The sequence below is a fragment of the Peromyscus eremicus genome, chromosome 15 (assembly GCF_949786415.1).
Source record: "Peromyscus eremicus chromosome 15, PerEre_H2_v1, whole genome shotgun sequence".
NCBI lineage: Eukaryota > Metazoa > Chordata > Mammalia > Rodentia > Cricetidae > Peromyscus > Peromyscus eremicus.
In genome coordinates, this window is record NC_081431.1 from 38853430 (window position 1) to 38879080 (window position 25651).

At 49.1% G+C, this 25651-nt stretch overlaps 1 protein-coding gene across 1 annotated transcript in view; it reads left to right on the forward strand.

Annotated features, from left to right (window-relative positions):
• Positions 1-2780: 2780 nt before the first annotated feature.
• Qsox1 (quiescin sulfhydryl oxidase 1) overlaps positions 2781-25651 on the forward strand; it is a 36417-nt gene continuing 13546 nt past the window's right edge. Inside the window, exons 1-5 of the mRNA XM_059280165.1 lie at positions 2781-3240; positions 11373-11473; positions 19394-19439; positions 20140-20242; positions 22812-22902. Of these exons, the coding sequence (XP_059136148.1) occupies positions 2946-3240; positions 11373-11473; positions 19394-19439; positions 20140-20242; positions 22812-22902 (636 nt within the window). The 5' untranslated portion in view covers positions 2781-2945. The remainder of the gene's footprint in view (positions 3241-11372; positions 11474-19393; positions 19440-20139; positions 20243-22811; positions 22903-25651) is intronic.

Consider the following 25651-nt stretch of genomic DNA (forward strand, 5'->3'; position numbering starts at 1 on the left):
GAGAGAGACAGTTAGAAACACAGGATAGCCTCGGGAGAGCCTGGGTTAAAACCCACCAGCCCCTTCTGTCTCTGCTAAAGGGCTTTTAAAGGAATGCCAAGGGGTGGAGGAAAAGACCTCCCTCCAGCACAGCTAAGTGCAGACCATTCCAGACACCTGGTAACCATGCACGTGGTCAAACCATCCCCTAATGCAGCCCTGCTGTGTAGAGCAAGCTCGGATCTCGCTAGAAAAGCTTGGTGGGCCCCCACATCTCTCAAAACTGAACAAGGACTTCCAAGATGAAAAAACTGAAACCTCAGACAAACCCCAGTCCTAATCTTCTTGGCCTCTGTGCCAAGAAACTTTCTCTACTTTATTCAAATACTTTGTATTGTTTCCTGTTTCTGATTCTCTAAGATATAGAAACAAGCTAATCAATCTCTGTGTTTTTTTCTCTTTCCTTTCTTTCCCAGGCACTAGGCCTGGTCTCCACACAGTGTCTCTTTAATCCTCATGCCTCTGCGGAAGATAACTACACACCTTTAACGATGGAGACATTTAAGGCACATTTTACCGGCACCTGACCCAGCAGCTACAGTACTTTCAATCCCTGGAATCAAATTTCCCAGGAGACACCGTAAACCCAGTTGCCGCTGGGATGGATGGAAGTGGGGTCTACAAAAGCTGAGCAGGACTGAAGCCCAGGGAACAATGCCTAGCACATCGAATTGGCTTAGGATTAGAGAGAGGCTAACCTCCCAATTGGTGATGTCATTTTCTTAGGAGTTTTAAATGTTAGGCAGACAGAATATAAATATGAAGGAAGCAAAAGCCCCAACTGTTGGACCTCTGCCTGGAATGGTCTTACACACAGTTCCCTCCCAATCATTCTAATCTTTGGTTCAAATGTTTCCTCATAAGAACTTCCTTAAAATTGGGACACCCCAAGCCCAACCCTGGGGCTGTCTTCTTTCAACTACCTCATTTCCACAGAGCAGGAAGCCCATGTGCACCAGGGGTGGTGGTGGTAACACACACCTGTAATCCCAGCATTTGGCAGGCAGAGGCAGGAGGATCTCTGTGAGTTCAAGGCCAGACCAGTCTACATCGAGAGTTCCAGGACAGCCCCGACTACATAATAGAGAGACCCTGTCTCAAAAAACAAACAAAAAACCATGTGTGCCACTCAAAGCTCCCGCCTCTTACAGACTTAAACATTATGCTTTGAATACCCGAGACCCTAAAACCCTGCCTTTATAGCAATAGACCAGCACCAGACACACAGCCTGCACTGACCATTTCCCAAAGGCTGTCTTTCCGAAGAGTCACGGCTGTTTGTACGAAGCTCGGATATAGAAGGAATATACAATTGCTGGTACAATTGTACTCACAATGGAACACAGCAGAGGACAACAGAGAAAACAAGGCCGGGAACCAGTGACCATCAAGCCAACACATTCCAGTGGACATCTCGGGGGAGGTCAAGAACTCCAGAGAAAGAAATTGGCCCTCCAGATTATTATGAAGGTACACCTGTCTAGATAGAAGGGTAGGAATTTTGTATAACAATTGGGTTGTTTTCTTTTTTGAGACATTGTGTGGTCCACCTCAGCCTGCAGAATAGCTAGGATTATAGGCATGCCTCACCCCTACTGGGTGGCTTGTCATTTTTTAAGTATACAAACCTATATGTGGTCTTCAGTGGTATTATTGACTCGGTCCTTGCAAATATTAAAATGTCCCTGTCCCTGACCACTGTCTAAAAGAGTACCTTCTTTGTCACTATTATAATCCAATTTCCCTATATTATTTGTCATTGGTCAATCTACATTTACTTGGGTATCATCCTTTATCCCTGATGTAAGTTCACACCCTTCCGTCTTCTGTCGCTTTATTCTTAATATCTGGTGCATGACTGGTACCAAGACATCACTGAGTTTGTTGAAGAAAATGAGTAACAAATCTCAAGAGCTCCCCCATAGGTCACGGGGTGTGTGTGTGTGTGTGTGTGTGTGTGTGTCTAACCCAGAGACACAAAAGGTCAGTGTGACGATCCTCTGAAGACCACCTACTCCCTTCAAGATACCTCACAAGACACCTGAGGTACAAAAGGTGACCATAGGAAACCCATGATCACCTTCCTACTTGTGAACACAGGGCTAGCTCATCAGATGACTTGAGCGAACAAGGGGGTATGGGACTCTCGGAATAGGCTTAAGGGAGATGCAGGGTCGGGGCTGTGGGGGAGCCCCCTCCGGAGGAATCAACCCAACAAAACAACCTCCAAGGTGGTGGGACGTGAACTCTAAAGAAACCTTGCTTCCACTGCAAGGGAGCCCCGGCGACGGCGGGGAGGGGGCGTCTTGTCCGTGGCTGGAAAGCCCTCAAGCAATAGCTCCCAGGACTGAACGGCCACTGGCCTCCCGAGGCGTACTTCTGGCTCCTGCGGGCCTTGGCCATCCCAATCTCCTACCTCGCGGCTCTTTCCTCCCACCTACTTCGAATCCCCACTGTCAACACTGCGTGAGGGAGCCCCCTGGAACTCTCCAGGAACAAGCTAAACCGGTAACGACCACTCCAACGGACTCCGCTTCCTTCCGATACGGGGGCCGAGAGTGGCCAAACGCCGCTTTCAGCCCCCGCAACATCCCCCGAGCCGCGGCCTGAGGCTCCCCGCACCGGGTTCGCGGACCCGGCTCCCGGGGCCCGAGATCGCTGGGGGCGGGACCGGCGGGCGCCGACCTTCCGGTGCGCCGCCGCCCTCCGCCGCGACCCTGGCTGGTGGCAGCTCACGCCCGGCCTCTCCAGAGCCCGCGGCCGGCAGGGGCGGCCCCGGAGGCGGCGCCGGCCTCGGGGCGGAGCCTCGTAGCTCCTCCTCGCGGGCGGAGGCCGGAGGTTCGCGGCGGCCTCCCGGTACCGACTGGTCACAAACTTGAGCGAGGTGGACGTTCCAGCCGCCTAGGATGAGGAGGTGCGGCCGCCGCTCGGGGTCGCCGTCGCAGCTGCTGCTGCTGCCGCTGCTGCTGCTGCTACCGCCGCTGCTGCCGCCGCTGCTGCTCGCGGTGCCCGGCGCTGGCGCGGCCAAGCTCTCGGTGCTCTACTCGTCCTCGGACCCTCTGACGGTGCTGGATGCGGACACGCTGCGCCCGGCGGTGCTCCGCTCCTCCAGCGCCTGGGTGGTGGAGTTCTTCGCCTCCTGGTGTGGCCACTGCATCGCCTTCGCCCCGACGTGGAGGGAGCTGGCCAACGACGTGCAGGGTGAGAAGTGGAGCCCTCCCCGCCCGCCCCCCTCTACCCCCGGCCCACCCGGGCAGGTCCGACCAGCCATCCCGCTAGCCCGTCCCCTCCCCTCGCTGCTTCCTTGGTCCATCGCAGTCCCTCCCCTCCCCCAATTCATAGCCTTCAAGTTCTCCGGGGCTCGCAACCCCCCCCCCCCCCCCCAGTCCTCTGCTCCTGGCTTGTCCTCTGTCAAGTCCTGTCTCTAAACTGCGAGGGGTTTCCTTGTTCCCTGTGCTCTTCCCTGGGGCTTTCTCCAGTCCAGATTTGTGGCTGTACCTTGCCTTGTCCAGGGACTCTTCTTGCCAACTTCCGTAGCTGTGGTGGAACAGTGCTGGGGAGAACAGAGAGTTGGCGTTCCTTCTACCGCCCCCACCACCTTTCTCCACCCCCGTGGCCAGTTACAGAGCTGGTACCCACATTTCCTTTCTCATCCCCGTCTTTGAGCTGGATGCCTTCGTCTCGGGTAGCTTTCCTGTTTGCCTGTTTCCAAATTCAGGTCCTCTCTGGACCTGCTGCCTCTGGTTCCTTAGCTTCCTGTGGGCATCCTTATCTCTCTTTTCCCTTGCGTCTGGGCTCCCTTAGTCCTTAGCCTTTAACCCCACGACACCAAACTAAACATAGGCCTGTGGTATGTAGTTGGCCCTCACTCCGTGCTCCAATCACTGTCCTGGACATTAAGACCATGTTTCTTTGATTCTAAAAAGCCAGTGGTGGGACCCACTGCTCATTTAATTACAGCCTAAGGGATAGAAGGATTAGAAAACCACAAAAATGTGTAGAGATTTGTAAGGTGTGCTGTGTTATAGCAATGTTAGAATATTTAAAAACTTAAGACTTAGAGCTGAGGGGATCTGGTAATAAAGGTGATTATTATATATACTGAGTGCTTAAATAGTGAGCTCTGTCTCCTCTCTGCAGCTTAAAGATCCCTGCTGTGGCATACATCTTCCTAACCCAAGTCAAGGGGCCGGAGTGGTGCGGTGATGGGGACTAGTTTCTGATGGTGCTGCTTCTCTGTGGCCTGTTGTCCCTGGTTTGTGGTGTCAGGCAGGGCACCAGCAGAGCTCTTAATCCAGTCATTGGTGAGAACTGTAAGCATCTTAGGGAATAGGCGTTTCTAGAGATGGGAAAACTAAAAACTAGAACTGCAGTCTCCCTTCTGTGCAGCTGATGGTTCTTGATAAGCTCAACTGTGTGTAAATAGTGCTTCCGTCCGTCCATGTTCATTCTCAGACTTAGTCTCCCCCTTCCCTGAGCAGCTGGCAAGGTGGGTACTGAAGTAGTCATATGGATCGGTGTATAGCTTTCAAAAATAATTTTTAACAGCACTTACAAGCCTTTCCCCTTACCTCCAATTTATACTTGCCCACATGCCTCTCTGGTCCCATCATCCACATGAGCAGTCCTTAACACCATTTTAATGATGTCAACACATCTGGTCAGGGCAGGAGGGAGAAAGAATGTGAACTATGGAACTGAAACACGGAGGGAGGTTATATCGGGACATCATGGGCCCAAACACCATAAAACTCCCCAACCAGTTTCTAAGGTGAGTCTGTAAGAGGTCTCTAATGGCAGCATATAGACTCATTCTAGAAGATTCTTGTATTTTAAGCGTGCTGAAGGGAAGGATTAGCTTCCAGCTGACTCACATGTTTGGCCTCTTGCAACCCGGAGTTTTCCTATGAGTTGCACATCCAGGTACTGACACAGCCTGTTTCTATATGAGGGTTACCATTTCCAAAAAGGGTCTTGCATGGAGGGATAGTCCTTCTCTGAAAAGAAAAACAAAAGCAGTCTTAACTTCTGGAAGGAAAAATAGAGACATCAAAGTCTATGGCGATAAATCAGGGAAAAATGGGAGGTGGGAGGCCTCAGTGGAAACTGGGGGTCTCTTTTTGGCCACATTCCTTTAGCAAGATTGTATAGGTGAAGGGAAGAGTCTGAAGTTGGCCTGTGACCGTGAGGAGTATCTTCCTCTGGAGCCCACAGGGGAGTCCCCCGCTAAGGAGCTGGGAGTCTCACTTCTGTGTTCTGAGATTCCCGAGGAAGTATGGTTGTGGGCTGGCAGATGGCTACGCTCAAACCACTCTGAGTCATGACAGCAGTAAACTGCCCTGTGCTGCTACAAGTGTCTTGAACAGGAACAGTGAGAGTGTAAGAAGATCATGGGAGTTGGGGAGACATTTTATAATCCTGACCAGCTGGCCTTAGGCATTTCATCCGACTGGATAGGGCTCCTTTCTTAGTGAGTTGGATGGGAGGGTCTCTGGGAAGTTACTGCCCTGGGGCAGAGAACTTGTTTCTGGGGGCTTGTCCACCCCTTTCTATTCCAGAGAAGATCCTGTTGTCTTACCATGTGCTTGAGAAAATGATTGGGTCCAATTGGGACCTTCATTACTCTTCACTGACTAATCCTTCAGCAAATATTTGTTGAGTGAGGAAGCATTGATTCCACAGCAGCTGGGCCAGTGAAGTATTCATAGCAGGAAGATGGGCAACCGTACGAAGCTGTGTTGGAAAAGACGGGAGTGGGCTACCTATTTCTTATGGTAGGAATTCAAGTAAGGGGACAGTCGCAGAGGATGATCTAGGTGCCAAGGCCTTGTTCAGGCAGCTGTTACACACTTCTCATATGCCAGCCGTTGCTAAGGCCTTTTCGTCTTCACCTGAGAAAATGGATGATGAAATTCTTCATCTCCACACCTCCGTTTTTTTTGGCTCTTGATTATGAAGGATCAAGTTCAAGATAGGGTAGCCCATCGTCCTGGGCCTTTGGCAAGGGTAATACACCATGGCACAAGGGCATGTCAGAGTGAGTGCTCACAGTCTGAGCCAGGAAACAGAGCAAAAACATGTCCTTAAAAAAAAAAAATCGGGAAGTATGATTATAAAATGCTGGTGGGAGGTTCTTTTTTTTTTTTTTTTCCTTCAAGATTTGTTTGTTTTTATTTTCTGTGTGTGAGTGTTTTGCCTGCATGTGTGCCTGTGCACCACATGTATAACTGGTGTTTGCGGAGGCCGAGAAAGGGACATTGGGTCCTCTGGGACATAGTTTCAGATGATTGTGAGCCGCCATATCAGTGCTGGAACCAAACGCAGGTCCTCTGCAAGAACAGCAAGGCTCTTAGCCCCTGGCATCTCTCCAGTACCTGTGGGGTGCTTGCCTGAGCAGTGTCTGACTTCACAGCATGGGCAGGAGGAGCGGGGGCTGGAGGAGGGAGGGCTGTCCATGTAGGCAAGTAGCACATACGGAACTGAGGTTTGTAAGGCATGTGTATTTGAACTTCGGTGAGCATTGCTGGCTTTTCCTTTCTTTCCTTTTGAGAGCATGGATGACATCTTGAACTTGTGTCCCCGTGATGCCTACCACAGAGTGTGGTATAGGGTGGGAGCACACTCATGACAGCCAATGGTCAAAGCATCGCAGGATTGCAGATGATGGGATGAACAAGAAAACTTTCTGTTGGAGCTGCGAAGGGCAGTAGAGACCATTGGTCCTGGCCTTCGGACCCCTGAGGAGCTGGGTACCAGAGAGGAGGCATGTGGAGCGTACATGCCTTGGCCAGGTGTGCTTAGGGTCATTCTTCTGCCTCTGGGTTCAGTGTTCTTCTTGCACTAGGGAGCTGAGGAGGTGACCCTGCCTGGGACTCCAGGAGACACTTGTGTAGGGGCACAGCAGCATTCCCACGGGAGGTTTGCCCTCACCCACCGTTGCAAACCTTCCTTTCTGCTGTCTATTTCCTACTTACTGTGTTGCTACTGGAGAACTGCCCACGTCTACATGTGTGGTGGGAAATGCTTCTCCTCAAGAGCGAGGTGGGTGGTGTAAGAAACCAAACACCAGAAAGGCTGGCCCCTCTCACCAAAGCACTTACACTGTCCTACCACTTAGCTATGCTGTAGCAATGAGACAGTCAGATAAAGAAAAATTTAGTTTAAATAGCTTAATGGGCTTTTATTTGTGACTTTGGAATCCTGCAATGTCCTGATGAGCTGAGTTGAGGGGTGTGGCTTTCCAGACAAAAGGGCTGAAGACAGGAGGACACAGGAGACAAACTAACAGATGTATTGGTCATTTCATAGTTACTTCCTTGTAAGCTTTAGAGCAGTGCTTCTCAACTGTCCTAACGCTGCGACCCTTTAATCCAGTTCCTCATGCTGTCACTCCAACCATAACATTATTTCACTGCTACTTCATAAGTGTACTTTCGCTACTGTTATGAATCATAAATTGTGGTGGTATTGTGTTCCCCAGAATATTGTGCACCCTAATAAACTTATCTGGGGTCAAAGAACAGAGCAGCCACTAGATACAGAGGCTAGAAAATGGTGGCACATGCACCTTTAATTCTAGCATTCCTAAGGCAAAGATCCATCTGGATCTCTGTGAGTTCAAGGCCACACTGGAAACAGCCAGGCATGGTGACTCATGCCTTTAATCCCAGGAAGTGATGGCAGAAAGCAGAAAGGTGTATAAGGCGTGAAAACCAGGAACTAGAGCTGGTTAAGCTTTTAGGCTTTCGAAAAGCAGTTCAGCTGAGATCCATTCTGAATGAGGACTCAGAAGCTTCCGGTCTGAAGCAACAGGATCAGCTGAAAAACTGACAAGGTGAGGTAGCTGTGGCTTGTTCTGCTTCTCTGATCTTCCAGCATTCACCCTAATACCCAGCTCCAGGTTTGTTCTTATTGAGACTATTTAAGATTCCTGCTACAATAAATATCTAATATGCAGGATATCTGATATGTGACCCCCAAGGGGGTCATGACCCACTGGTTGAGAACCACGGCTTTAGAGACTTCATTATAATGTTGGCTAAAGCCGACCTTCTGTGGAGGTGGCTGTTATCTCTCTCTCCTGCTCTCTGGGGAGGTCAGATAACTTGGTTTCAACTTAGCGGCTTAGAGCTTCAGCATGAGTTGGTTCTATCTCGTATGGTCTGTTGTCTCCGGTGCGTTAGCTCAGTCCAAACCAGTGGGCTCCTAGAAATGATATTTAATGCACTAGAATCATGACTAACCAGGTATGCAGTCTAGTGCACAGTGCAGACCATGGCTATATGTGTCATTGTGGCTCTTTAGGGTACTGATAGTGAGACTCCTGAAAAACATCCCCTGGTCAGAATTTAACCAGCGTCTAACTGGCCCCAGCTCCCACCTCCACCAACCCTTGAGATTGAAGCAGGTCAGAAGAGGCACTGGTTTCATTCATAGAGCACAGGTAATCAAGGTATAAAGAGAGCAAGGCCAGTTGGTGGCACACACTAACCCCAGAACTTGGGAGGCAGAGGCACACAGGTCTCTGACTGGGAGGCCAGCTTGGTCCACATAGTGAGTTCCAGGCCAGCCAAGGCTACACAGTCAGGCTCTGTCTCCAAAGGGGAAGGGTGCAAAAGCAAACCAACCCAAGCATCGTCTCTCCTCTTGTCCTCCACTGGCCTGCATCATTGGCCTCTCTGCATCCATACTGGAAAGCCAATATAGAAGCTATCTGTTCTGGTCTGAATCCTTCTGGAATTAGTGCCAAGGCTGAAATCTTGGGTTCGGATCTTAGATTTATCATTATGCCTTGGCCATGGTTATCTGATCTGTTTTATAGTTAAGGAAAGCAGATTTGGAGATCAATGCCTTAGTACTTCCTCATCGGGTTGTTGAGAGCACTGAACTAGATAAATTGAGCACACAATAAACTCACTACATGTGCAGATAGCACAGTCCTCTAAGTAAGGCTGCGGTCCAGGTTGCTGCCAATTATAGAGAATATCTAACTGGAAGGCACAACTATTTCTGCCATTTCTCTTAAGAGAAGGCTGTAATTGGAACAAGAGCATACATCTAAAGGTAATGCTCTGCCCCTGGTACAATGGGAAGAGGAACAAGTGAGGTAGTCAGGTCTCATAGGCCCTCAAGGTGGGAGGCTTCTGAGTCCATATCTTCATTTGCAGATAAGGGGGTGTGGTGGCCACATCAGATGGTGCCAGTGAAGTGTGGAGAATGTCCTGTCCTTTCCTCTTTCTATGTAGTACATCCCAGTGTTTCTTAAGGACAGCTGGGCCGTTCCTGGAAGTCTCTCCAGAACAAAGTTCTACCCTAGAGGCAGAACAAAAGGGACTCGGCTCAGAGTGTGCCCGATGGCCCCAGAAGATGAACTGTGTGTCTCACTAGCACCTGCTCTCTCTTGGCATGGGCACAGAAAGGACTTAATATGCTCTTGTCTGTGATCCAGTGTGAAACCCTGAACTTGGGCAAGAGGTGACCATTGGGAGCTCTTCTGTGACCTTACTCTTTCTTTAAAGAAGTTGTTCTCAACCTGTGGGTCCCAGTGCCTCTGGGGTCACCTAAGACCATCAGCAAAGACAGATATTTACATTACAATTTTTAACAGTAGCAAAATTACAGTAACAAAGTAGCAATAATGAAATAATGTTATGGTTGGGGGTCACTACCACATGAGGAACTGTATTAAGGAGTCACAGCATTAGGAAGGCTGAGAACCACTGCTTTAAAGGATGAATGAATAATGAATGAATCCAGGTGTTATCACAGGAGACTGCTTTAATTTCACCTACTACCTAGACTGCAGAAAAACTGAGGCTGGAAACAAAGAGGAAGTACCCAGGCATTAGAGCTACCAAGAGCTGAGAGCTGGTCCCTGGTCTGGGTCGAGTGCCTATGGTGTGCTGGGTAAGGATTGTTGGACCGCAGGCGGTCCAAAAAGACAAGAGACAGAGATGGACACGCCAGTCATTGTGTGGGGCCAGACTTTGGACACATGAGGCAGCTCTTCCTGGGAGAAAGTAGTATTCCAGCTGAGTAGATCTGACAGGGGAGTCTGCAGAGAGGCCCTTGCTTCTGGGAAGTGCCTGAAGATACGTGAGAACCGTGCGGTCAGGAAAGAAGGAAACCTTCAGCTTTGCTTTGGAGAGATGCTAAGAGGGAACTAGATATGTGGGCAGAGGGCAGATCTTCTCAAGATGCTCAGAACTACCAAGGAGTAGAGGGTGGCACAGTTAGAGCCACGGAGAGTAAAGAAACAGGAACACATTAGAAGTAGGAGGTATGAGATTATCCCAAGAGACCTTCTGTGGGAGATGCTATATCAGCTCACTGGGGTGGAGGGTAGCTTAGAAGGGGAGTAAGTAAACCAGCTCAGGTGTCCAAGCCACTTAGATCAGGACAAAGAAGTGATAGCTTGAGTAGAGGAAGTCACTCAGGAGGGAGGGTGGACAGGATTTGGAGTCAGGTGAGCAAATCCCTGTGGACAGGCTACTGCCTGTTCCTGCCAAGGGGAGCCAGCAGTAGGGGTAAGGCTAGAAAAGTCCATGCCTTGACCCACAGGACTGATCTCTTTAATGCCTCAAATCTGGGAGGTCTGTGCTATATAATTGGACACTGGCACTGCTTTCTCAAGGTTTATGTGGCCTCCTGTATCTATGTCTTGCTCTGTGCTGGAATAGAAATGCGCCCCTGACCCGAGTCAGAGCTCAGAGAGCTGCTTAGTATGGATGGATGGATATTCTGTCAGTTTCTGGTCGTCTGTGCCATTATTTCCTCGGGCAGTTGCTCTCTGAGGCAGAAGCCTTTAGGCCTGGGCCTGAAGAGGAAACATGACCAGTCATCTTGGGTTACTAGGGGGGTGCCCTTCTCTGAGGTTCCTGGATCTCCTGCCTTCTTTCTCCCCTGGGATTTGTGCCTCTGTTTTGGCTGGGTACCTCACTGGGGAATACAAGCTCCCAAGGTACGTTCTCCCTTTGGAAACTGATCACCTTCTCAGGTAGCTCTTTGGGGACAAAGGCAGTACTGGGGCCTCTCCTGGGGCTGCACTCCTTATTTGGTTTTCGTAGCTCCTCCAGTCCCAGGCCACACCCCACTAAGCACAAGGGTAATGCAGACACCATTACAAGGCAACATAGCGTGCTGCTTAACTGCATGCTGAGTATAGGTCCTTTTTTGTGAGTCTGCTGAGGGGACTGTCTTAGAGGTCATTTTCTAAAGGAAGTATGCCCTTCCTCAGAGGAGTTTTGGGGATTAGTGGCTGTGGGGTCTTGGATGAAAGAGCAGCAGAAGGCCAAAGCTTCTCTTGCTTACTGGAATTATCTTTGTCCTTTCAGACTGGAGGCCGGCCCTGCAACTTGCTGTCCTGGACTGTGCTGATGAGGCCAATACTGCTGTGTGCAGAGACTTCAACATCCTAGGCTTCCCAACTGTGAGGGTATGTGATAAAGAGGAAGGAGAGCTGGGGATGGCTCTGGCGGAGCATAGAGCCCCTGTTCTGCATTTCCCTGGTACCTCCCTGGGCTGCTGAGCTCTGAGGAGCCCTCTGATGCCTCTGGGCCCGAGTCTTTCACGTCCTGGTCCTGGAGCACTGTCCACCATCTGATGAAACGCCTTTTTCAGAGATGGAGGCAGAAATGAAAGGGGCCTTTTCATTCTGAGCAAGTCTGTCTTTCTGAAGGAGATGGCACATGGGAATGTTGGGGTGGGAAGATTTCCACATTGTGTTGTGAAGTAGTCGTCACACAGGCTAGTGAGTGCTACTAGCTCTCAAGGTCCTTTGTAATTCTTCTCACTTCTGACCTCCCACTCTGGGATGCAGGCTCTGGCTCTTCTGTGGGTAGGATCATCCTCTGGGGCCTGTTGGTTCTTCAGAGACACTGGAGTTCTTCATTCTCATCAAGGAAGAGCTTTGACACACAAGTGCACCCAGGTGACTTAAGGGGTGGCCTCACCCATAGTGGAAATGTGCAGTGCTTCAGATGGCAAAGCTTCCAGGGACAGAAGTCACCAACATCCAAGGCATGAGGGTTCTCATACGCCAGCTCTGATGGAGACATGAGCTTTCTGATGATTCTCTGTCAGTGATCACGGAACACCAGCAATTTTTTAAAAATAGTTTTTAATATTCAGGCAATGGTGGCACACACCTTTAATCCTAGTGCTTGGGAGGCAGAGACAGGTAGATCTCTGAGTTTGAAGCCAGCTTGGTCTACAGAGTGAGTTCCAGGACATCCAGGACTACTCAGAGAAACCTTGTCTCAAAAAAAACCAAAAAAAAAAATTTTTTTTTAATTTTATGTGCATTGGTGTTTGGCCTGCATGTATGTCTGTGTGAGGTTTGTTGGATCCTCTGGAACTGGAGTTGTAGACAGTCATGAACTTCTGTGTGGACTGGGAATTGAACTCAGGTCCTCTGGAAGAACACCCAGTGCTCTTAACCTCTGAGCCATCTCTCCAGCCCCTCCAACAAGTTGACGACTGAACAATTGCCATGGTTCTCAAGAGCCCTTACACAGCCCAGAATGAAAGAGTTGTAGCAGTTAGGGTAAGGGCCTCCCAGGGCTCAGCCCTGCCCACCAGAATGGCATCTAGATAAGCAGTTTCTCCTCTACCATTAGGAATAATCAGGAGATGCCTTTGAAGACTGAAATGCCAAGTACTATTCTTGGAACAAGATATCTCTGAACTCAGGGACCTCAAGTTTCAGTCAGATCCATGGGCCTGATCACTGGGCAGTTTCACCTGCAGGAGTGTCCATCTCTGACCCCCACTGGACTCAGAGGCTCCCTACCCCAGAGTCATCATTTCCTAAATGGCCCCCACTTAAGATCAGAACCCAGGCCCATGCTCTAAGACCAGATTGGTTTGCGGAACAGTATGGCAAAACAGTACCTGCTGCCACACCATCCAGGAGGCTCTGAGCAGTCACCTCTTTAAATAGAAAGTCTCCCTGGCAAGGACACTGCTTGTCCTCATCTCCAAGATATGTAACAACATACTTCAGTGGGTATGCTTTGTGGGGGCCAGAGTGAGCATTACTGAGTGGGAAACCGTGGGAACTCCAGTGTAGCAGCTGGAGCCATAATCCATAGACTCAGTTTCCTCTCAGTGAGCCCTGAACACCGGGGGTTAGCCACTGTCTAGCCCATAGGGAGCCCATTCAGGATATCAAGTGGGGTTCTGTAGGCCCTGACACCTGGAGCTTTCTGTTGAGCCAGGGAGAGGCCAGACACTGGGTGTGAGGAGGAGTCCCAGGCAGGTGCAGGGCCAAAGGCTTCTCAGCACCTACCCAAGTCACGAAGTACACGCAGCCTGGATGCCTCAAGTGATTAATCACCGTGGCTGCTCAGCTGACTGTGGGAGAGCCTGGGAGGGACCTTACCTGGTCGTTCTGGCTTTCCTTTATTTCCAGACTGGTAGTACCTGGCTGGGCCAGTTTAGTAGACAGCTGTCCATTTCCTAAGCTTTCGTCTGGCCTTTCTTGGCACAGCTTTCCATGACTTCACTGAGAAACCTGCTGCTTAGTTTCATCTGAGGAGAAGCACTCAGTGTCCTGTCCTTAGCACTCTACATGATGGCCAGGTGGTTCACGCTGTTGCTAGGCCTCTTCCCCAAGACTCTAAGCAGCGCCCTTTTAAATGACCTTTACTGTGATCTGCAATAAGAAATGTGTATTTTACATTGTGATCCTAAATTTGGTTTGTGTTAACTGTTGCTAAAGCAAAAGTTTAATGATAGTTTTTGTTACACTTGAAACTGCTGTCAAGTTCAGCTTCCTACTAGGTTGTTCTAGCATGTTTTAAAACAGTACTCACACAAGATCTCCAGTCTTGACTATGGAAGCCTAAAGTGCCAGGCTCCCTAAAAAGCAGAACAGATTTGCAAACTCGGCAGCCGCATACCCTGTTGCCCTAACTGCTGCCCTCTAGGGGCCGGAGCCTGTCTTTGCTCACTACCCAGAGAGACTGTGAGAGTCCTAGGTGAGGACGCATGGTGTGATGGGGCCACTACAGTGAGTGACGTGTGTCACTGTCCTTTTCTCTGCCTCCAGCCCCTTGCCACCACGAGCACATGTTGAACCCCACTAGCCCAGCCAGTTTAGAAAATACCGAGCCCTAAAGGCCAGGATCTCGTCCTGCCAGGTGCGAGTCAGGCCAGAGCAGAATGCACTAGAAGAAAACAAAGATGCAGGGAGTGGGGAGGTGAGTTTGCAGGAGGTTTTGACTGAACAAGCCGGAGCAGTGCCCCTCATTAGGAGGTGAAGGCCTATTTAGTGATCTCTGAGAAGATCACCAATGCAGATCCAAACTCACTGCTCCACTGTTCACTGTGTGTGACCTAGGAAGTCACTAAATGCCCCGACCAGTCTCAGTTTTCCTGCCTCTAAAAATGGGATGACACTATCTATTAATAAGATCCCCAAGTATAAAGAGAGGCCTTACCTGTGAAAGTGCCCAGGCACTGGCATTTTTGGGGGCCTTGGTAAATGTTAGTTTTCTTCTTGTTTCTTATCCCCTGGATTTAATGGGAGTTTCTGTGTGGTGGGTGCATCCTAGGCACAGAGGACCTTGCTTGAGCAGGGAAGGTAAGAGAGCTGGGACCCTGTTATGGGCAGAACTGTGTGGCATGTTGCATGGAGGCTCATGTTCGGGGTGAGGTAGGGCATGGGAAGTAGGAGCCCAAGAATAGCAGGTCCTTGAAAGCCAGGCAGAGTATGGAGCATGTGTGGTATGCAGAGTCTGGGCTGTTACTTTGTGGAGCTCTGAGAGAACCCTGCAGCCAGAGGTGAATGTTGAGGATGACAGAGAATCCAGGTGTCACCTCCCTCTCCGGAAAAGGACATGGGCTGTTCCCTCTCCTCTTGTTACCTGCTGCCTTCCAACCACCTTCCACACTGATGTTTCAGTGTACAGAAACTAATCAAGGCTATTGATCTTTCTGAGCTCACTATAAAATGCCTGGAGACTTGGTTGTGTTTCTGAAAACTGGTTCTGTGTGCGTGGCTCCAGCACCACCACTGGTCATTCCTGGAACTTGTGCTTTCTGCTCAGCTGAGTTCCTGGTGTCTTGATCTGCTGCACTTCTGGATGCTCTGCTGCCTTTTTTTCAGGGGTAATTGACCTCAGGTAGGCACACACCTCCAGTGGCTGACTTATTAACAAGGATGTATTTTCCTAAGAGGACAAAAATGTGCCCTGACTAGATTTCCACTTGAGCCTTCAAGATGATGAAAGGGCTCTGGCTGCTGGATTGGACAGCTAAGTATGCTAGACACATACCAGGCACAGTGGGGCTTGCAGTGATGTATAAGCTGTTAGTACTACCCAAGCCAGGCAGGTGGGTGGGTGCCTTATTCACTGTTCTGTTGCTCTGAAGAGACACCGTGACCAAGCAGCTCTTACAGAGATTTAACTGGGGCTTACAGTTTCAGAGGGCTAGTTCATTATCATGGTGGGGAGCACAGTGCTGGAAAGGCAGTTGAGAGCTTCAGCTTGCTCTGCAGCCAGGTGAGGGGTGACCAGACAGACACTGGGCCTGACATGGGCTTTTGACACCTCAAAGCCCACCCTCACCTCCCCACTCCCACCCTCTACCCCCTACCCCCGTGATAACAAGGCCACACCTACTCTAACCAGGCCACACCTTCTAATCCTTTTCAAATAATGCCAGTCCCCGTTGACTAAGCACTCACACATATGAGCCTCTGGGGGCCATTCTTATTTGAACCACCCCAGTGGGTTACTAGATGGTAAGTTCAGGTTGAAGTTCATTGTGGTTGGAGTGTGTGGAATGGAGGAAGGTCAGTTTGGGTTCGGATCTTGAAAGGAAGGCATTAAATGTATTGAGTTTGGATCTTATTCATAGCCCGTGCAGAGTTATGGCAATCGGAAGAGGAATCCCATAATTATTCCTTAGAGAAGAAAACCCAGTGGCAAGGAGGAAGACGGTTGAAGAACAGATTGAGGGTGTGTGTGTGTGTGTGTGTGTGTGTGTGTGTGTGTGTGTACGTGTGTGTGTACATGCGTTTGGAGGTCAGAGTCAGTTCTCCTTCAGGAGTCAGTTCTCCCCTTCTGCCGTATAGATCTCGGGATTAAACTCAGACGGTCAAAGTTGGCTGTGAGCTCCCTTGCCTGCTGAGCCGTCTCACTGGCTGAGGATTAACATTTCTGACTCACGAGGAGAAAGCAGATAGGGACTAATGTCATGGACCAGGAACTAGGTTTTCCTTATTGGTCCTGGCCTAGACAAGGTGAGCGGTATTGTTGACAGGCGACAAGGCTGCTGAAGAGGTAACCCCAAGGCAGAGTCACAGAACTCGCCAGATGACTGCATGGGGGTTGGAGGGAAGGGACATGCTAGTTTGGGAAACAGGGAGGAGTACTGATTGCTGGGTGAGATAAAACCCAGGTGCAGAAGTAGGTTGAAGGAGGGGTACCTCAGCATTGGTGTGTGGGTAGGGGTGCCTGGCACCTCTGCGGAGTTTGCCAGGAGGAACCAGAAGTCTAGGACAGATGAGGACCTGAGACACAAGGCTCAGATAGAAAATCAGGTGAACAAAGTGAATGGCTTGGGAACAGAAACAGTAGGTTTGTTCTTGATTCATTCATTCATTCATTCATTCATTCATTCATTCCTTTGAAAGTATAAACTGAGCCCCCTCCTCTGGATGGTGCCTCTCAGGGCACTTTGAACAAAGAATGACGTGAGCTGATGGGTAGCAACAGGAGAGAGACTAAGAGCAGCAGATGGTGATGGTAGTGGCGCAGGAGAGCCGTCCAGGGTGAAGTTAACAAGGGTTAACAGCCAAGAAGAGCTGGTTACTGCCCAGCAACCAGGGAGGGTGGCAACATGGGAAAAAAAGACAAGACAGAGCTAGTCTCAAGACAACGTGCATGAAAAACAAAATGGAAGATGGACAGGGAGATGGAAAGCAGCTGACAGCTACTGTGTGGAGTGCAAGCCTCGCCGGGAGATGCTCGTGACTGGCTAGAGATCACCGCTCGGTTCTCCTGAGGCACTTTAGCGGAGGGGTGGGCTCCCAGGAGTGGGGAGAGATGGGACTGCCTAGAGAGTCACCGCTCGGTTCTCCTGAGGCACTTTAGCGGAGGGGTGGGCTCCCAGGAGTGGGGAGAGATGGGACTGCCTAGAGAGTCACCCCTCAGTTCTCCTGAGGCACTTTAGCGGAGGGGTGGGCTCCCAGGAGTGGGGAGAAGTGTCGGGGAGCAGAAGAGACATTTGACAGTGGAGAGAAACAGGAAATGCAGGAGAAAGGAGGGAGGCCTTTCCATAGTCCTGCCCTTCTTCCCTTCTACAATTTACATGAGGATTCTTAGGATCTCTAGGAAAGGAGCAGGTAGAGAAAGGGGATACTGAGAAAGATGTCAATTGGTAGGAAAAGTTTCTAAAGATCATGAGGTGTGGGAGCTGTGTTCTCAGAGGGTAATAGTGTTCTGGAAGGTAGATAGGGCGTTTCTAAATACTGAGAAGGCCAAGTAATGGCACAGAACTTCCTTTGTCATATACTCTGTGTGTGGGAGGGGTCTCCTGAGTCACTCTTGGTTTCAACTCAAGAGTTCCTATGGTAGATTAGAGCCTTGAAATTGAGGGTGAAGGAGACGCCTTTTGGTTGGAGGGGGGCAGAATGCCAGCTCCTTTTAGGACAAGTACTTGCTCAGACTCAGGCAGCCTAATGGCTGGTGAAGGAAAAGGCACCATGTTATTGTGCAGACCTGAATGTAACTGCTGTAGCTATGAGAAAGCCACACCACTGAAGGCTGGCCCAGGACTTGAGAGGTCTAGGAAGAAGCTGAAGTCTGTCCCGTCTGTACAAAAGTGAGTGGGTACAACAGCACTGAGCAAACCACCCTACAGTGTCCCACTTATCAAAGAAGCAGTGTTTATCCCTAAAGATTCTAATGTGTGCTATAAACTTGATTTCACGTCACAAAAAATTCAGGAAATTTGTGATCATTGTACAAGTATTAAAATAATAATTTTACTAAGTCAAGATTTGTCCAGTAACTGTCAGGAACGTGGATATATGTGTGACATATGTAAATGGCTTATGAATAAAGTACTGCATTCATATTTTGAAAAGAGAATGGAATAAAGAGCATGAGGAGAGGCAGTGAGGTCACCGGAGGCAAGCAAAGGTCACAGGTAGGGGACGGGCTGGTTTCTGCAGTCTGTTACTCATGTGATTTTCCCTTCCTGCCTACACATGAATGGAACAGACCCGTCCTAGCTGGCCATTGTTTCCTGGTACTAAAGGGTTTTTGTGTAGAAGGGAATGATGGTGATGGACTGACATTTATTGGGTCAATTAGTATATGCACTGGTTATGTGTGCCTTGATTACTTTAGCTTTTATGTTACTGAATCTTATAACAGTTCTAGGCTGGTGGCGTCATTCTCATTTTAAAGATCAGAATACTAAGGTATAGAGCAGCTAAAGGGTTTCCCAAGGTCACACAGCAAGAACATACCAAAGCCAAGTCTTGAACTCAGTTCTGCCAGACCCTCTGGCTGCACCTAACCACCTGCTTGGAATAAGGTTGAGACCCTGCTGTTGAAATAGAGGACTAAATTTGCAACAACAACAAAAAAAATGAGGTTTTCGGACCTCCTGAAGAAGCCTTCAGGCTCTTCTGCAGATAGCTGGGTATCTTGGGGACAGCCATGGTGTCCTCTTGAGATGGGAGGACATAGGCGAGAGCCTGCAGCTGTCAGGTCCCTTGGGCAGAAGCAAATCCAGGTGACAGACTGGGCCTCGGGTGTCACACGTTTGGGGAAAGAGGACAACATGGTGTCGAAAGGGGCCTGTGTGCTACACAGTCTTGTTTTTCTAGGGCACAGGTCCACCTCTCAGTAGGAACTGTCCTGGAACCTTGACCCTTGGCTGAGTGCCATGACGAGCTGGGAGTTCTCACTGAGAAGACACCAGCCTCAAAGACCCATTTCCAGGGAAAGGAGCAGGGGCAGATGGGCACATGGAAAGCTACCATGTGCCAAGGAGTCCCTTTCTTCCCCAGCTGGTCTGTGTGAAGCCCACCTGTGACTTTCCACTGTCCACCAAATAGCTTCCAGAAACAATGTGCAGGTGCCAGGGCTTTGTGGAGTTGGTCTCTAGTAAAGTTTCTGAGCTGCTGCCTCCAAGTTCTAAGAGTGCTTTGACATTGAGGAGGGATTGACTGTGAGGACACTAGAGAAAGTTCCAGAACAAAACCTCTATGATCTCAGTTACAGGTGAAGAAAGTGAGACTCACAATAGTCTGTCCAAAGCCCCCGATAGAACGCAGCCGCACTTTAGATGCAGGCCCGCATGACATCCACTGACTCTTGTCTGTCTGTTTCAGTTTTTTAAGGCCTTCTCCAAGAGTGGTCCTGGCACAGCGTTATCAGGTGGGTGCTCTGGCTCTGGCTGCTGCGTTGGCATTGCCGGTATCCTCCCCGGCTCTTCTGCTTTGACCTGGGTTCCTACAGAGTCAAGAAAACCCCTTTCACAAAGAGAAGAGGTCCCAACGAAGGCTGTCTTCCCACATATGTCTCCTTAGTCAGCCCGGGAGATGCCTCAGGGAAAGCTCAGCTGAGCAACCCTTCAAGTGTGGCCTGTCCAAAGTCGTGGGTTTGTGGATGGGGCACCATCTCCCCAGAATAGCCCTAAACCTGCAGCTAGTTCTGAGGGACACCTTTCTGCCCTCTGGATCCTTGACCCTTGGCTGAGTGCTATGACGGGCTGAGAGTTCTCACTGAGGAGACACCGGCTCAGAGACCCATTTCCAGGGAAAGGAGCAGGGGCAGATGGGCGCATGGAAAGCTAACCTGTGCCAAGGAGTCCCTTTCTCCCTCAGATGGTCTGTGTGAAGACCACTGGTGACTTTCCACTGTCCACCGAATAGCTTCCAGAAACAAGGTGCGGGGATGGGGCTTCTTGCTTTGCTTTAAGCCACACGAGCCCTCACCCTACCTACCGCCTTCTCAGAGGAGGGCTGGCATGTGCTTTTTCCTGGAATTGGTCTGGGGACCCTTGTTTGTGAGTGAAATTGACAAGGGTACAGGAGTCTGTTCCATCCTGATGCCCTCTTCCTGTTTTCCTTTCCAGTGGCTGGTGCTAACGTGGAGACGCTACGTAGGAGGCTCATTGATGCTCTGGAGTCCCACAATGGCACATGGCCCTCAGCCTGTCCACCACTGAAGCCTGTCAAGTATTTTGGGTTGGGGCAGGCTTAGTGTAGCATCGGTCAGGGGCCCAAGCATGGAGAAGGTGTTGGGAACCGTGGGGCAGAGGACCCACATTGATTTTTCCTGTGCCCTTTACCTCTGGAGTAGACACCCCAATGTGCCAGACAGACTTTAGAGTAGCTGGTAATGACCTTTTTTTCCTTCAGGTATTGAGGAGTCCTGTCCCTTAGGGGCTGTCTGAGGGTCAAAGGGCCTGACCGGCTGGGTGGAAGAAAAAGTGTGTGAGGGGAGTTCTTCAGCTGTTGCTTCTGGTGTCTGGTCCTCAGGAGTGTCTGTGGGTGTAGGGTATTTTCCCTGCCTACTCCAGGGTGGGCCACTGGCAAATGAGAAGGCAGAGGAGGTCAGATGCCATTCTGAAGAGAAGGTTAGGATGCTCAGTGAAGCCCTGTTTGTAAACTGAAAATGGTCAACTGGTCAACTGGGGTTGAATCCAATTCACAATGACTCCTTTATCATCTTCGTCAATTCCTCACCTTCCTAGAGGGCCTCACAGAGACCTTGGGGCCAAGCATATACTCCTAATGTAGATTGAGGTTCCACAATAAGACTCCATCTGTGGTAACTCTTGGTCCCCTCTCCCTCTGCTATGACAAATACCTGAGAAATCATTTAAAAGAAAGAAGGATTTGTTTTGGTTCATCATTTCAGAAGTTTGGTCCATATGTGGCAGGACCCATTATTTGAGGTCTGAGATGATACAGAATATCATGGCAGCCAGAGCGTTCAGCAGAGGCTGCTCACCTCATGGCAGCCAAGAAGGAGTAAGAGAAAAGAAAAAAAAAAAAAAGACAAAGAGGAGTTCAAGACAATATAGTCCTCAGGGACTTGTACACAGTTGTGTACTTATTCTAACTAGGTCCCACCTCTGAAAGTTTCCATCACCTCCTGATTCTGCCATGAAATTATGAATCCATACATTGGGTGATCTACTGATTGTCAGAACCCTCATGAACCAATCATCTCTCAATGATTGGACCCACCAGCGGGGGACTAAGCCTTCAATGCATGAGCCTTTTGTGGGGACATTTCATATCCAAGCCATAATATCATCCCTCTAGAAAATGCACATTAGCCTGTACCCTGGTCCTCTTTTCCTTCCATTTCCTCAGGGCTATGTCTCTGTCTCATTCTCTTACACACACACACAACACACACACACACACACACACACACACACACACACACACACACACACGTCCTTTATATACATTTTCAGCCAGCCCTGGGAACCTTAAAAGCAACAAACTGGCCAAATGTGTCAACCTGTCTCAAAGTGATCCTTTTGATGCCCCTTAGGAAGAATATAGGCAGATACACGTGATGAAACTTGAACTGCCTCTTCCAGAAGGCTGAGGACTTGCTCCTCTGCCAGCCTAGGGTAGGTATGAGGATGTGGTCAGAGAGACTGGCCACGTAATGCCACCCAGAGGCTGATGTTATTTACAAAACTTCTTTTACCTATCAAAGGTTTACCTTAATCCCCACCTCTCTGGCATATCCATTCATACTGCCACCAGGTTGGATTCTAGTGTGACCTAATGTCACCCTTTCTGTTTGGAGGTATTTGCTACATGTCTTTGGGTTAACTGTGGGGAAGTGAGACACCAGGCTGAGGATAAAAGGAAGATGCATTCTCTCCTCACCCCTGTGCCTTCTCACTCATCCTCCTCTTAAGCATACGCTGGGTTCTCTCTCTCTCTCTCTCTCTCTCTCTCTCCTCTCTCTCAGTTTTTCGAGACAGGGTTTCTCTGTGTAGTTTTGGTGCTGTCCTGGATCTCACTCAGTAGCCCAGGCTGGCCTCAAACTCACAGAGATCCGCCTGGCTCTGCCTCCCGAATGCTGGGATTAAAGGCATGTGCCACCACTGCCTGGCCGGGTGCTCTCTTTTTAACTGGAATGAAGAAACACAATTTTCTTTGAGTTTTTGAAACAACCTATAGCTTAGTTATCTGGTTGAGAGATAGAATTTACCTTCTTAATCATTTCTACCCAAGAAAACTGGGCCTCGCTCTCCTCGCCCTGAGCTGAAGAGGTTGGCCTAGGCTTCCGCACCTCCTGACTCGGAACTCCAGCTGTTCCCTCCCTTTCTCTTCCTGTCCTGAGAGGAAAACGCAGCTCTCCCCACTGCTCATGACTTGCCTTGGACCAGGGTTGTGTTTAATGGGTTCTAGTCCCCAGTCTCTTAGAGAACCAGTAAAACTGTCTTCAGTAAGCCTGGGCCTTACCCAGACGTGGAGACAGTTGGTCTGACAGCATCCCTACATCTCCTCCCCAGCCTGCCTCCTGTTCACTCCTGACTCTTGAAAGGGACAGAAAGAAAAGTATAAAGCAATAAACCCAAGGTGGATCGGATGAAAAGAGTTAGGTAGCATCCTCTGAGACGTAAGGGGTTGGTTTCCTTCCATTGGCAGGCTGGCAGAGGGAGGCCACAGGGTTATGGGGAAATGTGTACATGGGAAGTGCTCGTCACTAGGAGTCTTACCTTATTTCCATGGACTGTGGAGAGAAAGTGACCCTATTTATCTCTTGCAGGATGAAGGAGATCAACAAATTCTTTACAAGAAATAACACAGAGTACTTGGCCCTGATCTTTGAAAACAAAGACTCCTACCTGGGTAGAGAGGTGAGCTGCCCCAGCTTCCCTGAGTCTGAGAAGAGGCCATGGGGAGAGCGTCTAGTTCAGACCAATGCAGGGGGCCCCCATGGACTTGTAGCCATATCATAATGCAAAAATGCATTCATTCTAACTTCAGAAGTCCCCATAGTCTCTAACAGTCTCAACACTGTTCAAAAGTCCAAAATACAAAGTTTCTTCTGAGACTCATGGCAGTCTCTTAACTGTAACCCCCTGTAGAATCAAAATAAAAAAGCTGATCACATACTTCCAGAATACAATGGCACAACATATACATTACTATTGCAAAAGAGAGGAAAAGGACCAGAGTGAGGAAATACTGGACCAAAGTAAGACTGAAAACAAGCAGGGCAAACTCCAAACACTGCATCTCCATATCTGATGTCAAAGCACTCTTCAGATCTCCAACTCCTTTAACCTGTGTTGACTGCAACACACTTCTCTCTCTTTGGCTAGTTCCACACCCTGTTAGCAGCTCTCCTTGGCAGGTATCCCACAACTCTTGGCATCTCTAACATCTTGGGGTCTCTAAGGCAATCCAGGCTTCAACTTCACAGCTTCACACAATGGCCTCTCTGGGCCTCCATACAGGGACTCCCCTGACACACACCTGGCCTCAGAGGCTTTCCTTAGCTGTGGAGGGAGATTCAACAACCCATTTCTTATGTCCTTGACCAGAACCACGGAGCTGAAGCTACCGAGTTCTACTGCTTGCTGGGGCTGGAACTCCACGTCCTCATTCAAATACATTTCCACCAGCTTTCTGTTTTCCATGGTTTCCTTCACTGCTTAAGCTTTTCTTTAGTTGGAACCTTTTCAAAAGTTGGAAGCTTAGCTGGGTGGGGTCTTGCCCTGAAGCCAATAATCCCTTTATTCCATTTAGGATCAGGCTTTTCTTTAAACTTTTTTCTCTTTGAGCACTCGACTTAGCTCCATTACATTTCCTGGTGCGCTTTTTCTCCTCAAACTGTACATTTTGTAATTTTCCTTGCTCAGCTTGTTCCTTTTCACTATAGATCTTCATAAGAGTGACTCTTAATAACCACATGACACAGAATCAGCACTAGATTGTCTTGAAATCTCCTTTGCCAATGTCGTTAATCCAAAACTCTTGTTTAGCCTCAGGTAGATTCTCTGGACAAGGTCAGAAAGCAGCCACATTCTTTGCTAAGATATCACAAGAACAGTTTTTAGGACACTTACTTGTTTGTTTTTGCTCTTTTGGCTCTTTGGTCTTTTGGGGGGCCCACCACCCAGCTCCCAAATAAATCATACATGGAGGCTTATTCTTTTTTTTTTTTTTTTTTTTTGGTTTTTCGAGACAGGGTTTCTCTGTGTAGCTTTGCGCCTTTCCTGGAACTCACTTGGTAGCCCAGGCTGGCCTCGAACTCACAGAGATCCGCCTGGCTCTGCCTCCCGAGTGCTGGGATTAAAGGCGTGCGCCACCACCGCCCGGCAATGGAGGCTTATTCTTAATTATAAATGCCTGGCCTTAGCTTGACTTGTTTCTTGCCAGCTTTTCTTAACTTTAAATTAACTCATCTGTCTTCTCTGGGCTTTTACCTTTCTCTGTTTTTGTATACCTTTCTTTCTTACTCCATTGCTGATTGTGTAGGTGGGTGGCTGGCCCCTGATGTCCTCCTCCTTCTCTTGCCCCTAGATCTCTCTTCTCCCAGATTTCTCCTAATATTAATTCTTTCTGCCTGCCAGCCCCACCTATCCCTTCTCCTGCCTTGCTATTGGCCGTTCAGCTCTTTATTAGACCATCAGGTGTTTTACACAGGCACAGTAACACAGCTTCACAGAGTTAAACAGATGCAACATAAACAAAAGTAACACACTTTAGAATAATATTCCCCAGCACTTACTAATATTCTTCTCTTCTGAAACCTCTTATGTCCACATTCTGCCAACAAGCAGCATGGTCGGGTCTGTCATAGCAGTACCCTGCTCCCTGGTACCAACTGGTACCACCACAGGCCTTGAACTCATGATTCTTTTGCCTCCACCTCCCAAGTGCTGGGATTGCAGGTGTGCACCACCATACCCAGGTGAAACTTTTTCCCATATATATGTAGTGTGAGTGTTCACACAGGCATCTGCATGCCATGATGCACATGTAGAAGTCAGAAGACAGCCTCAGATGTCAGTCCTTACCTTCTACTTTATTTGAGGCTGGGTCTCTTGTTCACTGCTATGTATGCCAGACTAGCTGGCCTGCGTGCTTCTGGGGCTTTTCCTGTCTCCACCTCCCATTTCACCATAGGCATGCTGGGGTTCCAGATGTGTGCAACCACCCCAGCTTTTACATGAGTTCTGGGCATCTGAAGTCCAATCGTCACATTTGTGTTTAAACACTATCAATGGATCCATCTACCCAGCCCAAATGATATATTTTTAGTAAACAGCATATATGTCTACCATATACTGGCCATTACTGCAAGGATTTTAATAAATCTTATCAGTGCAGTCTTCATAAGATTAATGATTTGTTACTGCTGTCATCACTATCATTTTGTGGGTAAGGAAGTTGAGTCAAGGACAGATTGGTCCTATGGAGGCAGGACTCACCTGCCGCAGCTGTGGTGTAAGGGCCTGACAGGGGCTGCTGTTCCAGTGTTAGTCTGCAGACTAAACGTGGCATTCTAATACACAATGTAGTGCATAACAGGAGATACTGTTTCCCATTATTTCTCCCTAAAAACAAAAGGATTGTGTCTGATCAGTATATCTTCTC